General features: G+C 40.5%; 1 protein-coding gene across 2 annotated transcripts; it reads right to left on the bottom strand.

Annotated features, from left to right (window-relative positions):
* Positions 1–393: 393 nt before the first annotated feature.
* Positions 394–13,211, bottom strand: Zfp967 (zinc finger protein 967). Of its 2 annotated transcripts, NM_001177406.1 has the most exons (4): positions 13,100–13,211; positions 5,100–5,226; positions 4,833–4,893; positions 394–3,679 (listed from the first exon to the last, which is right to left on the bottom strand). In NM_001177406.1, the coding sequence occupies exons 1-4, from the start codon at positions 13,157–13,159 to the stop codon at positions 2,470–2,472; spliced, it is 1,458 nt and encodes a 485-aa protein (NP_001170877.1). In that variant the 5' UTR covers positions 13,160–13,211; the 3' UTR covers positions 394–2,469. The 2 variants fall into 2 exon arrangements, with proteins under 2 accessions (NP_001170877.1, NP_001170875.1); NM_001177404.1 differs by lacking the exon at positions 5,100–5,226 and having other exon boundaries at positions 394–2,031.
* Positions 13,212–13,782: the final 571 nt, after the last annotated feature.

The raw sequence follows: 13,782 nt of genomic DNA, 5'->3' as shown, positions 1-13,782 counted from the left end.
CAGTCACAATCAAAAGAAAAATTAAATTCCAACTGTCCAACGTCTGGGATCCAACTCATGATCTTCTGGGCTCCTCCAAGGGCTTGGGTCACTTCTCTAGCCCTGTCCTTTGTAGCACACAGCTTGTCCTCTAGACTCCAGATGCCTATACTTTACTGCTGCTGCTGTTCTTGGTCATTCATGGTCCTGGCTTCTCCAAACACTGCATGACACCACAGTCCTGGGTCATCAATTGCATCTGAGGCTGCACCTTCACCAATGGCCTTCCATGGCCTCTCATAGTGCTGAGCCTCAGCTGCTCTGTCTGATCCCTTCATGCCAGCAAAACCAGTACCACCTGGGTAACTCTTACACGTTACCAAGTCCAGCCATAGCACAAGGTAAACCTTGGCTATCTCTGGAACACAGCCTCTGTGCTCTCGGCAAACACTTCCGAGAAGATGTCAGCCCAATGATGCTGGTCTCTTCTTAATTACTGCTAATTTCTCAGCTCCAGCTAACCAGCATCAATAGTCCCAATAATGCCAAGTTTTCACTCTAGTAGTTCTGGTATCTTGTTAATCACAGCTGATTCTTCAGCCCTAGCTAGTTAGAACCCAGAATCTTCACAATCCAAAATAGCAATGGCACTGAAAAGAGTCTTTAATTTTCCCTCTGAAATTTCACAAGCCAGGCCTCCATCTTCTGCACTGTTCTCAACATTATCTTCCAAGCTCCTACACAACATCCCACAGAGTTCTGAAAACTGAATGTGTCCTTTGGCCCAAAGTTCCAAAATCCTTCCACAGTCCTCCCAAAACATGGTCAGGTTGTCACAGGAATACCCACTCCTCATACCAATTTGTCTTAGTCAGGGTTTCTATTCCTTCACAAACATGATGAGCAAGAAGCAGAGGGGAGGAAAGGGTTTCTTCAGCTTACACTTTCCAAATTGCTGTTGATCACCAAAGGATGTCAGGACTGTAACTCAAGCAATACAGTAAGAAACACCCCTGTATCCTCTTGAATCCTTTGTATGATTATTTTCATGATGATGAAGAATTAGTAATGTTTAAAGGCTTCCCCATATTTAATGCATTCATAGGGTTTCTCTTTCATAATGATAAAGATTTGAGAATCTGAAAAGGTTTCACCATATTATATTCCTAAATTTCTTGGCAGTATGGATTGTTTCATTGTGAAGACTCTAGAAATATTCAAAAAGCTTCACCATATTAACTACTCTCACAGGATTTTGTCTACATTATGATTTCTTTTGTGTCATTGAATACGATTGACAAGTGAAGGCAATACCACATGGCTTGCAGACATAGGGTTTCTTACCTCTATGTCTTCTTTTATGTATTTGAAGATTTTAATGTACAAGGCTTTGTACCTTTAATAACTTTCATAGGGTTTCTCTCAAGTGTGTCTTCCTTTATTTACTTAGAGAATACTGTGACTTATAAAACATTTACCACATTGCTTATATTCATAGGGTTTCTATCCAGTGTGTATACTTTTGTGTTAGGAGATGACTCTTTATAACTGCTTTACCTAATTAGTGATATTCAGAGGATTTTTCTCCACTACATGTTCTTTATGGATTTGAAGATGATTGTGATGTAGAAGGGTTTCAGGACATTGCTGATATTCATAGGTTTTCTCTCCAGTACGTGTTTCCTTATATATTTTGAGGCCACTGTTTGTGAAAAAAGGTGTAAAAGCACATTGCTAACATTCAAAAATCTCTCTCCTATACGTGTTGTTTTATGATTTTGTTGATGACTGCTTTCTGAAAAAGTTTAACCACATTGGTTAAAGTCAAAGCATTTCTCTCAAGTATATATTCTTTTATGTATGTAAAGACTATTGGTTTTTGAAAAAGCTTTACCATGTTGGTTACATTTAAAAGGTTCCTCTCTGGTATGTGTTCATTTATATACATGGAGATCAATGCTTGCTGCAAAGACTTTATAACATTAGATGCCTTCGTAGACTTTCTCTTCTGTATGATCTTTTGTCTTTGGAGGTCACTCCTTCCTGCAAAGGCTTTACCACATTGGTTAAATACATAGGGTTTTTCAGCTGTATGTATTCGATGATATTCAAGACCACTGCTTCCTGCAAAGGGTTTATTACCTTGGTTTCATTCATGGGGTGTTTCTCCTGTATGTGTTCTTTTATGACATTGGAGACCACTGCTTCCTGCAAAGGCTTAACCACACTAGTTACATTCATAGGGTCTCTCTCCTGTACGTGTTCGCTTATATATCTGGAGAGTACTGCTTTCTGCAAAGCTTTACCACATTGTTTACATTCATAGGGTTTATCTCCTGTATGTCTTCGCTTATGTATTTGAAGGTCAACACTTCTTATAAAAACTTTACCACGTTGCTTACATTCACAGGGTTTCTCTCATGTATGTGTTCGCTTATGTATTAGAAGGTCACCACTTCTTTTAAAAGCTTTACCACATTGTTTACATTCTTATGGTTTCTCTCCTGTATGTGTTTGCTTATGTATTTGGAGAGTACTGCTATGTGCAAAGGCTTTACCACATTGTTTACATTCATAGGGTTTCTCTCCTGTATGTGTTCGCTTATGTATTTGGAGAGTATTGCTATGTGCAAAGGCTTTACCACATTGTTTACATTCATAGGGTTTCTCTCCTGTATGTGTTCGTTCATGTATTCGGAGAGCAATGCATTGTACAAAGGCTTTACCACATTGGTTACATTCAAAGGGTTTCTCTCCTGTATGTGTTCGCTCATGTACTTGGAGAGTACCACTTTGTGCAAAGGCTTTACCACATTGTTTACATTCATAGGGTTTCTCTCCTGTATGTGTTTGCTTATGGATTTGGAGTTCTCCCCTTTTTACAAAAGCTTTATCACACTGTTTACATTCATACGGTTTCTCTCCTGTATGTGTTCGCTTATGGATTTGGAGAGTACTGCTATGTGCAAAGGCTTTACCACATTGCTTACATTCATAGGGTTTCTCTCCAGTATGTGTTCGCTTATGGATTTGGAGAGTACCACTTTGTGCAAAGGCTTTACCACATTGCTTACATTCATAGGGTTTCTCTCCTGTATGTGTTCGCTTATGGATTTGGAGTTCTCCCCTTCTTACAAAAGCTTTATCACATTGTTTACATTCATAGGGTTTCTCTCCTGTATGTGTTTGCTTATGGGTTTGGAGAGTACTGCTTCGTGTAAAGGCTTTACCACATTGTTTACATTCATAGGGTTTCTCTCCTGTATGTGTTCGCTTATGGATTCCGAGATGACTGCTTTGTGTAAAGGCTTTACCACATTGCTTACATTCATAGGGTTTCTCTCCTGTATGTATTCGTTTATGTATTTGGAGTTTACTCATTTTTGCAAAGGCTTTAACACAGTGGTTACATTCATATGGTTTCTCTCCTGTATGTTTTCGCTTATGGATTTGGAGAGTACTGCTTTCTGCAAAGGCTTTACCATAGTGGTTACATTCATAGGGTTTTTCTCCTGTATGTGTTCGTTTAAGTCTTTGGAGGACACTCCTTGTTCCAAAGTCTTTACCACATTGGTTACACTCATAGTGTTTCTCTCCATTGTGTATTCTTACATGCCTTTGACTACGACTCTGATATGCAAAGGCTTTACCACATGGAATAAACTCAGAGTGTTGCTCTGCAGAAGAACGTCTTTCATGCCTGCAAATACAATTGGCACATGTGAAATTGTTCTCACATTGATTATACTGACGAGTCTTTATATCTGTATGAATTCTTTTAAAAATTGGCTTCATTGAAAAGAGCAATCTAATGTTAATGTAATATGCCTTTGTTTGCATTCAAAGGTGTTCTCCTCATTATGGATTGTTTTACATCTTTGAGGATACATGAAATGGGAACAGTAGTGATTATCTGGCTCACATTTATAGCATACTTTTTGTATAAAAGGTTATTCACATATTTGAAAAAAAAAGGAAGAACTCAAAGTCTTTGCACACTGATTGCATTCACAAATTTTGTTATCATGAGAGTAATACTACATTTGGAACGTGAACAAACGCAAACAGAATATAATTTCTACTACCCTAATTCTCATTATGATTTTCAGTAGTTTGAGTTGGTAAATGTCCCCAATAATGTTGGGAAACTAAGTACTTATAAACTTACAGCACATTTAGAATGTCACTCAAAGTATGTTATACTGCATATCCTCTTGTTGTTCTGAAAAATTGAAAGGTATGTGGCATCTTTCAATACCCCTATGCTCACAAGGGCTGTATCCATAGTAACGTATGACAACCATATTAAAAGAGAATAACAAGTGTAAAGGTTCCATATTACATTCACACACGTGACTTTTTTCCTCATAGAGATGTAGTATAGCGATTAAGGTTTTTCCACCAAACCATTTTTGAATCTTATGAACTGTCCATCTCACTAAATTTAGCAATGATATTACAAGTATATCATTGAGCTCAGATATACTATGGATTATTTGCTTATTACTAGGTTTTAGACATATACTTGTCACCTAATCACTGTGTGTTCCTTTTGCAATAGCTAAGCGATATGAGACTGAAGACACTCACACTTGTACAGCATGGCTCTACTAGGCTTGATTTAAACAGTAACATACCTGTTAAGCCATTATTTCTCTGTCTTTGAACTAATGGAAAGTCTTGCAAACAATAATTACATATCTGCCATAGACATATATGATTTTATGAAATTCAATAAACATCCATAACTGAAAGCAGTGCTTATTGTACCCTATTGGTTTTCTTTACTACTTGTAGCACACGTTAAACTTTCTTCATAGGCATTTTCTCATCAGCTTGCAGAGGAAAATTACCTTCCATGACTTCTAGAAGTTTGGAAATGGTCTTCAATTGTATGTTCTTCCCAACTGTAACCTAAACACAGTACCAGAGAAAGTATGTTACATTATTGGCAATTAGGCAACATTTAAGTTACTAACTCCATTGAACTTTAAAACCATGAGTTATTTATTCACCATATTCTTCCTCATTCTCAATTAAAATTACAAAACAAAAAACAATAACAAAGAAACAGTTGTGCATACATTTTATAAAGTAAAAAAAAAAAAATCCAATATTACCTATAGCTGTGAGATTCCTATAGGTCTCTACCATCACACCTTTGTAGAGACTCTTCTGAGAAGCATCCAGCAAAGCCCACTCTTCCTGAGTGAAGTTCACATGCACGTCATCATAGGTGACTAAATCCTGTAGGATTTGATAAGTGTGCACAAAGCAAAATATACAGACAACAGTATAAAGGTTTATTTCAAAATGAATATTCGCTGACTGCCAGGCCTACCCACATAGTACTTTTTATCCAGTCTTTCATAGTTGGACAACAAAAACTTAAGTAAATAAATGATCTCTGGGAACCTGATGCCTTAGTTTTAAGATGTTCTGTATGGAACCATGTAGAATGCTGGTAGACATTATTGTTATTGAGATCAAATATGCAAGAGTTCCCTTAAAACTGCAGTTTCCTCTCACCTATCCATGTCACAAAAGACCATTTCCATCTCCCCTTCCCTTCTTGTCACATGTTTCCTTCCCTTCTTAGCCCCCAAGTATGGACAGACACCCCCTTCTCAACCATAGCCAATTCTCCCAAAGACCAAGCAGTCTGTCTAAAGAACAAGCCCACTATCTGTTTTCCTAGACAGAACAGTCTCATAGTAGCCCACAGAACTGCCACACAATATCAGGGAAAGCTTCCTCTGCCAATTTCCATGTGACCAATTTTCAACATTTCTTCAATAACTAAGGCAACTACACCAAGGACAATGTGAACCTGACTAATATTACCTGTGCTAGTATGTGTATAGAAATAAAATAAAATCATATTTCCTGACTCCAATAAAAATAACTCAGTCACCCCTAAACTGTTATAAATCTGACCCAACAGTTACTACTCATCTGTCTTCCAAACAGAGAGGCCCCATGCTCCAGAGTTCTCTCTGTCATTGTAGATGATCAGAAAGTTGAGCTATTGCTCTATAGCTGTTCATGACCCTTTGTACTTTCAGGCTAAACCAGGCCCATGGGAGCCCATATACAAAACAATGCTGAATGATAACTTAATGTCTGCTTCCTGCCATATGCATTATTCTCCAATCTGTCCTATCCACCCACCAAGCACCAGCAACACCTGAGAAACTTCTGCATGTCAGAAGCTCCTTTTGTAACAAGAATTGAAGTTCTGTGAATCATGCCATTTTGATAACAGGGAATAGCAAGATAAAAGGAATCTAATCAAATATTTCTGAAGGATGATCGTTGACAGCTCTTTACTAGTACCTTCTAAACTATTTATAAAACTAGTCACACAAAACTGAATACAGAAGGGTCATGAATTCTAGAAATCAAACCATTACTTTTCCAATGTTGTCCTATGGCACACCAAAGGCAATGCCTGTATATGCACACTGCAGAGTGACATTTAAGTTCCATACCTTGCCACTCCCAGGGCTACCGAGCTACCCCCACCCCTGTAAATCCACACTCAGGAAGAGTCAAAGGACAAGGGCCTCTGTTATGATCACTACATGTACCAACAGAACCACACTCTGACCCACAGTCCATTTAGAACCAGCAGATCGGACTCAAATAGCTCTGCAGACTTGCTTCTCCTGTACCGTCAATGGAGATTACTATAATAACCAGGGGATGGCTTGTGGTCTTCCAGGCAGCTTATAACACATGCATCTGAGGAGAATCCTGTAGAGAATCTGCAAGCTACCTTCCCCTAGTGTTCCTGATTGTTAGTCCTGCCCATAGTCCCTCATTAGCATGGAAAAGTCAGCTGGGCCTCAGGGCAACAGCAGCTCCTTCCACTGTGGGATCACAGAGCAAAAGATTTAGACAGCTAAAACCTTCCAAACTAGGCTGTTACACCCTACATGCAGACATGGCCCTAGTCTGGAAAATTTACATTTATAAGAATGTTCTAGTCCTGGAGACCAAGTAATTTCCACTTAAAGGCCCAAGGTCCTTTCTTTATATATTCAATTATGCATGCAATACCCACTACAGCCACCTCTACTTCTTACTGGGGAAGTCCTGCAGCCAACCTGCAATCAAATTCATACATTGACAATAATTTAAAAGTGAATGTGACTATGACTTTTAAAACTAGAAGCAGTTATTGGGCGAGAAAAAGGAAGAAAAAGAAGAAATAAAATGTAAGGACATCACTGCTCCTAGGTATGGTGGAGGAGAAAGTATATTATACACAAAAGAGTGAACATAGCCTGACCCAATTATACCTGGGATAGTATAGAGTAGACATGACCTGGGACCTTGTGGAGAGAGGAAGGAGGGCAGAAGCAAGAGCCAGATCAAGATGATTAATGATAGATGAAAAGCCCAGTTCCTAAATGATTGGATTGCATAAGGAATGGCAGCTGGGATATTGGCAGTCCTATTGCTGGGGTAGATGTCGAGGTATGCCAGCAATATGGTGTCACAACGAGGGCCTGTGATCTCATTTGACATTGCCCTAATCTGAAAAATGCCCGAAGACGACCAGTATGGAATTTTACTGATTGTGCAAAATTGATTCCATGACTCCTCATGGTGAATGTCAACTACTGCCAAAGCAGAAAGGCCTCACCTACCTTATTCCTCCTCCTTTTCTGTGCTGCAAGTAGACCAGCTTCAAAGTTGGTCAGTGAACTCAACCTTATACCTGTCCCTCTTTATTTGTAACCCCCTAATTTGTAACCCTGTAACCCAGGGAGGTTAGACAACACTCATTCCCTGGTGTCTTTTGTCTCACTGATCAGTCAGAACCCAGCCTGAAAGCAGTTGTAGGACTGTTTTCTAAGCCCTGGGCAGCAGAGGCAGGATTAGGAGTTCAAAGCAAGTCTTAACTACATGGCATAAAGAAAGTAGGAGCTACAGGAGATGTTTCTCTAAACAGACAGATATGAAATCTCTTTAAAAACAGGAATGAAATTCTTAATTTTGGGGCAATATTGGAGAACAGAAACACTTAAGAGATCACCCATGGATAGTGAAAATGAAATTTAAAATCTAATACCAAAAATGAACTTTTTAAAGAGAAAAAAATAAATGAAAAAATATATTACTGTACTGATTTGAAAAAGATCATGCCCTTCCTGGTAGAAGGAATGGCAATAATAAGATAGTGTTTGACCTTGCCCCTATGATCTTTGTTAACTACTGAGATCTATAATGTGCCACACACAGCTACAGCTAATGGCACGTGTTTATATTTCTGAGATCACTTAAATATGTCACCAAGGTTTGCACATATCTCATAATACAGATCATAAAATGGGAATTCATCACTCACTGGCTCAAGCTAACCTGCCCAAAATAAACACCCACCAATCTAGTTTTACTAATAACCATTCTCTGTTGTAAACTTCTCTCTCAATTTATGATTTGATTTTTTGTGTGAACTTGTAGTGTACTCAGTAACATGTGATCAGGTATTCTGAAAGATTTATAAGTACAGAGGACAAGGAGATATGGAAAAGAGAAAGAAGTTTTTTTGCCCTTCCCCACTTAGGATCTTTTCGCTTTTCCTCTTAGATAGCTTTCATAGGTAACTTTTGACAACTTAGTAAAAACTCCATAACCACTTCTTTGAGTGTCTCATTTTCTTCCTGTGACTTCTGACCTGCAGGCTAAAAGTTAGAGACCAGCAGTTCCTTCTGATATAGATAAAAGGCCACATTGCTTAATCCTCAGCTGTTAGGCTACAGGTGTTAATCACCGAAGCCATGTCTTCTACCCTCAGAAAGAGCAAGGAAGGTTTTAGGTTCAGGTGCTCAAAGCAAGGCTTAACTACATGGCATAAGGAAAGCCTGAGCTACCGATGTTGCTGTAAACAGTAAGATATGTAATCTCTTTAAAAATAGGAATTAAATTATTGATTTCTGGGAAATATTGGAGAATAGGAAGAAGTAAGAGGTCAGAGCACCTATACATAAAGAAAATAAAAATTTAAAAAATAATACCAAATATTGGCTTTTTAAAAAGATAAATATAATTGAAAAATATGTCACTATACTGATTTGAAAAAGATCAGGCCTATCTTGGTAGAAGGAAAGGCATTTATGAGATAGTGTTTGACCTTGTCCCTAAGTGCTTTGTTAACTACTAAGATCTATAATCTAACACACACAGCTACAGCGAATGGCATGTGTTTTACATTTCTGAGCTCAATTAAATTTGTCAACAAGGATTGCACAAATCTACATAATTCAGATCCTAAAATGGGAATTCCTTACCCACTGGCTCAAGCTAACCTGATCAAATAAAACACCCTTCAATCTAGGTTTACTAAATTACATCCATACATGGATACAGTCTGTAAAATTACAAAATCATTCTCAGTCCTTGAATCAGGTCCTTCTCCATAACAGTGACCCCTGCAGCACACTCCCTTTTCCTTTGGTCTGTGACCTAGCTCTTGTCAGCACTCTTTTACCTACAGTGTACACAGTAAGCTGTTCCTCTGGTTCTCATCCTGCCAAGTATATTTCTCCACACAAGCCCCTGACACAAAGGTTTTGACAAGATGCAGTCTTATAATAAAGTTACTCAGAGGACACAGCTGGGACCAAAAGGAGAGAGTAGGTCCACAAAGGACCTCACAGATGTCCCCATCTGTCTGGCTGATGCTGACAAACCAGCCTCTGGGAAGAGATATTACACAATCATCCTTTGCTAAGATGCTTGCTCCTCCTCTTTGTGGGAGATGACATTGCACTTACCATGTCTGAAGTTCTAAGTTTGCCTGAGCTAACCTCACAGCAACCAGCAAAAATAAGAACCGGTTCCACAGAAACACTGAGATCAGCTGAGTTACACAGAGGAACATGCAGGCTTAGTACCTGGAAGAGTCACCTCCTCTTCTGACTGGCAGCTCCATGTGGAGGCTCTAATTCGCTATTGAGTCTTGAGTGAAGTGAACACCAGGCTTAGGGTTAGAGTATGCTGTAGAGATGCAGCCGAGTGGTTCCAGTCTGGGCCAATCCTTTTCCAGATCTGCAGATTTGCAGTTCAGTAGCACCAGTGTGTCTCCTCCAATACTCTGTTCTCTCGCAAGCCCTTGGGAGAGGCTAAGATTCCTGATCCTTGCTGCCTAAGTGCCTGCCTCTCCCCTTTCTGGGCAGTGCCCCTGGGTTCACTGCTTTGAAAGTTTGGAGTTTGCCTGAGCTCCAATTCCAGCGCTCAGGAGGCAATTCCCCTTCTTCCTCCTGGAATCAAGGTGGATAGCTTACATTTCCCCATCAATCAGCTGAAATTGGAGTTACCAAACTGTCCACAGGTGGTCAGTGCCCAAATATTAGTAACTGAAGAGAGATTTTAGGACATAAGATTTTGTGTTGTGGGTTCAGGCTGGGTCCAGGTAAACTGCAAGTACTTTCACCCAATGGCTATGAGCGAAGGCTCAGAGCAATTAGGACACATGTCAGACACTGTGGAGCACTCTTGTTAATCAGCACATTGTCCTCAGTGGGTTGTCAAAACAAACATAATAACAACAAACCCACACCTATATTGGGAAAATATAACACTGTACTGATATGAAAAAGATCAGACCTTTCTTAGTAGAAGGAATGATATTAATAAGATAGTGTTTGACCTTGCCCCATGTGCTTTGTTAATTACTGAGATCTATAATGTGACACACACAGCTACAGCTAATGGCATGTGTTTTCCATTTTTGATACATTCTATCTATATAGTACAGATCCTAAAACAGAAATTCATTATCACTGGCTCAAGCTAACCTGCACAAACTAAGCACCCACCAATCTAGTTTTATTTAATCACATGCATTATTTAATACATTTCACGAAATTACAAAAGTATTCATCCTGTCTGACTCTCATCCTTCACTAGAATGGTGACACCTGGAGCAGATTCCCTTAAGCTTTCGTCTATAATCTAGCTATCTCCTGCCCTACTTCACCTGACAGAGATAACAGTAAACCATTGCTCCTGTTCTCTACTGAAGGTAGAAGAAATGAACAGTTCATTATATGACTCAAATGAGCTATTATAAAACACTATTTTGCTACATTCTTTAACTCAAGAATTTAGGAATTTATATCAAGAGGAAAGCAAGGTCATTGCTCTGGGGAGCAGCAGACCAGGATCAAGGCTACCTGAGTCAACATAGCTTGTCTTAGAAACATCTCTATGAGGGGAAGACGAGACAGCTCTCCCAGAATTAACATGTCATCCCAGAAAGAAATCACTTCATATACAACTAAAATATTAATTGGGAAAAATTTCTTAATGACAGCATGGATTCAGCTGCGGCTAATGCTCAAACACCAGGCAGCCAAAGACAGGTTTTGAATTCCACATATGCTCTCATCCATAAGTTTCTTTCCTGTTCAGTCCCCAGGTTATTTTGAACAATTTAAATATGGACTAGAGATTACAAATCCTACTTGAGACAGCTAGGAGATTTGCACAACAAAGATACCCAGAATCATTTATTAAGTGCCTCAGAGCCCTGAAATAGCAAGCCATTTTCCAGTGATGGGTTTCTGAGTTGGAGTTCCCAGGAGATAAGAAAAATAGCAAAAGTAGAAGGTAGAATTTACAACAGCTGCAGTGGGAAGAGCTTACACAAGCTATGTCTTATGCCAAGTAAACTTTTTAAGAGTAGCATCTTGTATCCTACTTACAGGGATAAGTGGAAAGAAATGGAGACCTCTATGAAGTCTGCAGAAACTAGCATACACTGGGAAAAACTCAGTAGAAGTCTAATAAAACAACCCTGCACAAGGGAACTGCCAAGTATCTGAAGAAAAACATTACTGACCAAGCCCCCAGTGGACTTGGGGACCCTACTCAGTGAAGGGAGGGACAGAATTATGGCATAGCACAGCAGAGACGGAGGTGGAGTTGACTGGCACAGCAGAAGCAGGTTTGCAACTTCCCCTCCTTGCCTGCATTTTTTTGTATTTGCTGGAACCCTCGCACCAAGGCTGGCCAGAAATTTCCGCGGAAAACCTTTGGTACCCAGGCCCATACGATACTAGGGCTACTGAGCTTCCCACACCCCTATTAATCCACACTCAGGAAGAGTCAAAGGACAAGGGCCTCTGCTATGATCACCACATGGACCAACAGAACCACGGTCCTTGGTACCAGCAGATCTGACTCTAATAGCTCTGCAAACTTGCTCCTTCTGGCCTGGCAAAGGAGACACTTTACAATCACCATGACATGGCTTTTGGCCTTCTTCACAGTTTGCAACAGATGGCTCTGAAGAGACTCCCATAAAGAACCGCATAGTACCTTCCACTAGGGTTCCTGATAGAGAGGCATGTACAGAGTCACTCATTAGCCTGGAAAACACAGCTGGGACTCAGACAACAGCAGCTCCTCCACTGTAAGATCACAGAGCAAATAATTCAGACAGCTGAAGCTTTCCTGGCTCAGCAAATCTGCCACAGTTGCAGACAGAGCCCTAGTCTGGGAAATTTAAATTCGATAGACTATTCCAGTCTCCCAGAGCACTTATTTTCCTTTTTAAAGTCACAGAGCCTTTCTTTGCAATTAAAGAACATTATTAAATTATACAGGCAATGTCCAGTGCAGCCATCTCTGCTTCATACTTGGGAAGATCTGCGGCCAAACTGCAATCAAATTCACACAGTAACAAAAATTAAAAAGAAAACCTCCCGCCAGAAGGCCATCCTGTACTCCAGCCCCGGACCTGACCAAGGACTCTCGCTCGCGTGGGAATCATTCAGCGACCCCTCTCCCCGACTTCTCCTCCTTTTGGCCCCGAAGCCTAGTTCCACCCCGGGGACCCCATTCTGTCTTAAGCTCTTCCGTGGTATCCCGCGTGGGATGCTGGAGGCTGGGAACCTGGTGCCTAGAGCTGCCCTTGTCCTCCACCCACCGAGTTGGGTCCGTGCCTTCCCAAGGCCAGACAGCCAACCGGGGCCATGTGGAAAGCGTCCTGCAGTCCTCCTGCTCCTGCCTGCCCAGAGCACTGGAACTCTGGCTGGAAGTGAGCTCTCCCACTCCCCTTTTTTCCCCACACCGACGGCACCGCAGGAGATTACCTGGCACTTACCATGTTTGGAGTTCTGAGCTTGACTAACCTCCTCTCACAACACCCAGTAGAGTCACGCATAACACATCACACAGAAACTCTCATGACTGCTGAGTTACAGAAAGGAGCTTGCAAGCTTGACCCGGAAGAACCGCCTCCTCTTCTGACTGGCAGGTCCATGTGGAGGTTCTGATTGGCTATTGAGTCTTGAGTGACATGAGCACCACCCTTAGGGTTAGAGTGTGTTAAAGAGACACAGCATAGAGGTTCCAGCTTTGGCCAAAAGTTTTCCAGATCTGTAGATTTGAAGTTCATTAGCACAAGAACCTCTCGTCCAATTGCTTACCGGTCTGTCCTCCCATCAAGCCCCTGGGAGAACGTAAGACTTCACATCCCTGCTATTCAACTGCCTGCTTCTACCCCCATGTGGGCAGTAACACTATGCTCACTGCTTTGCAAATTTGGAGCTTGCTTGAGCTCCAATCACAGCACTCAGAAGGTATTTCCACTTCTTCCTCCTGGATTCAAGTTGGATGGCTCTCACAGTCAATAAATCAGATTAGCTTCAAAAGATTTTGCAATGCATTTCTTCAAGTGTGGGAGCATTGAGATTTTACTCAGGGAATCTAGACACATTTACACATTGGTTTGCCAACTCCTATGAATATCAAGTTAAATCCTTTTCTGAAGATGGTCAAATATAA

This window comes from Mus musculus, chromosome 2 (assembly GCF_000001635.26).
Source record: "Mus musculus strain C57BL/6J chromosome 2, GRCm38.p6 C57BL/6J".
Classification (NCBI taxonomy): domain Eukaryota; kingdom Metazoa; phylum Chordata; class Mammalia; order Rodentia; family Muridae; genus Mus; species Mus musculus.
This window is presented reverse-complemented; position numbering and strand designations above follow the sequence as displayed.

Excerpts from the sequence above, each read along its gene's own strand:
- Zfp967 (NM_001177406.1), bottom strand. The coding sequence starts at position 13,159 with ATGCGTGACTCTACTGGGTGTTGTGAGAGGAGGTTAGTCAAGCTCAGA. Across the intron at positions 4,894-5,099 it reads TAGGAATCTCACAGCTATAG|GTTACAGTTGGGAAGAACAT; the intron begins GTAATATTGGAT and ends TACTGTGTTTAG. Across the intron at positions 3,680-4,832 it reads ACTTCTAGAAGTCATGGAAG|GCATGAAAGACGTTCTTCTG; the intron begins GTAATTTTCCTC and ends TTGTATTTGCAG.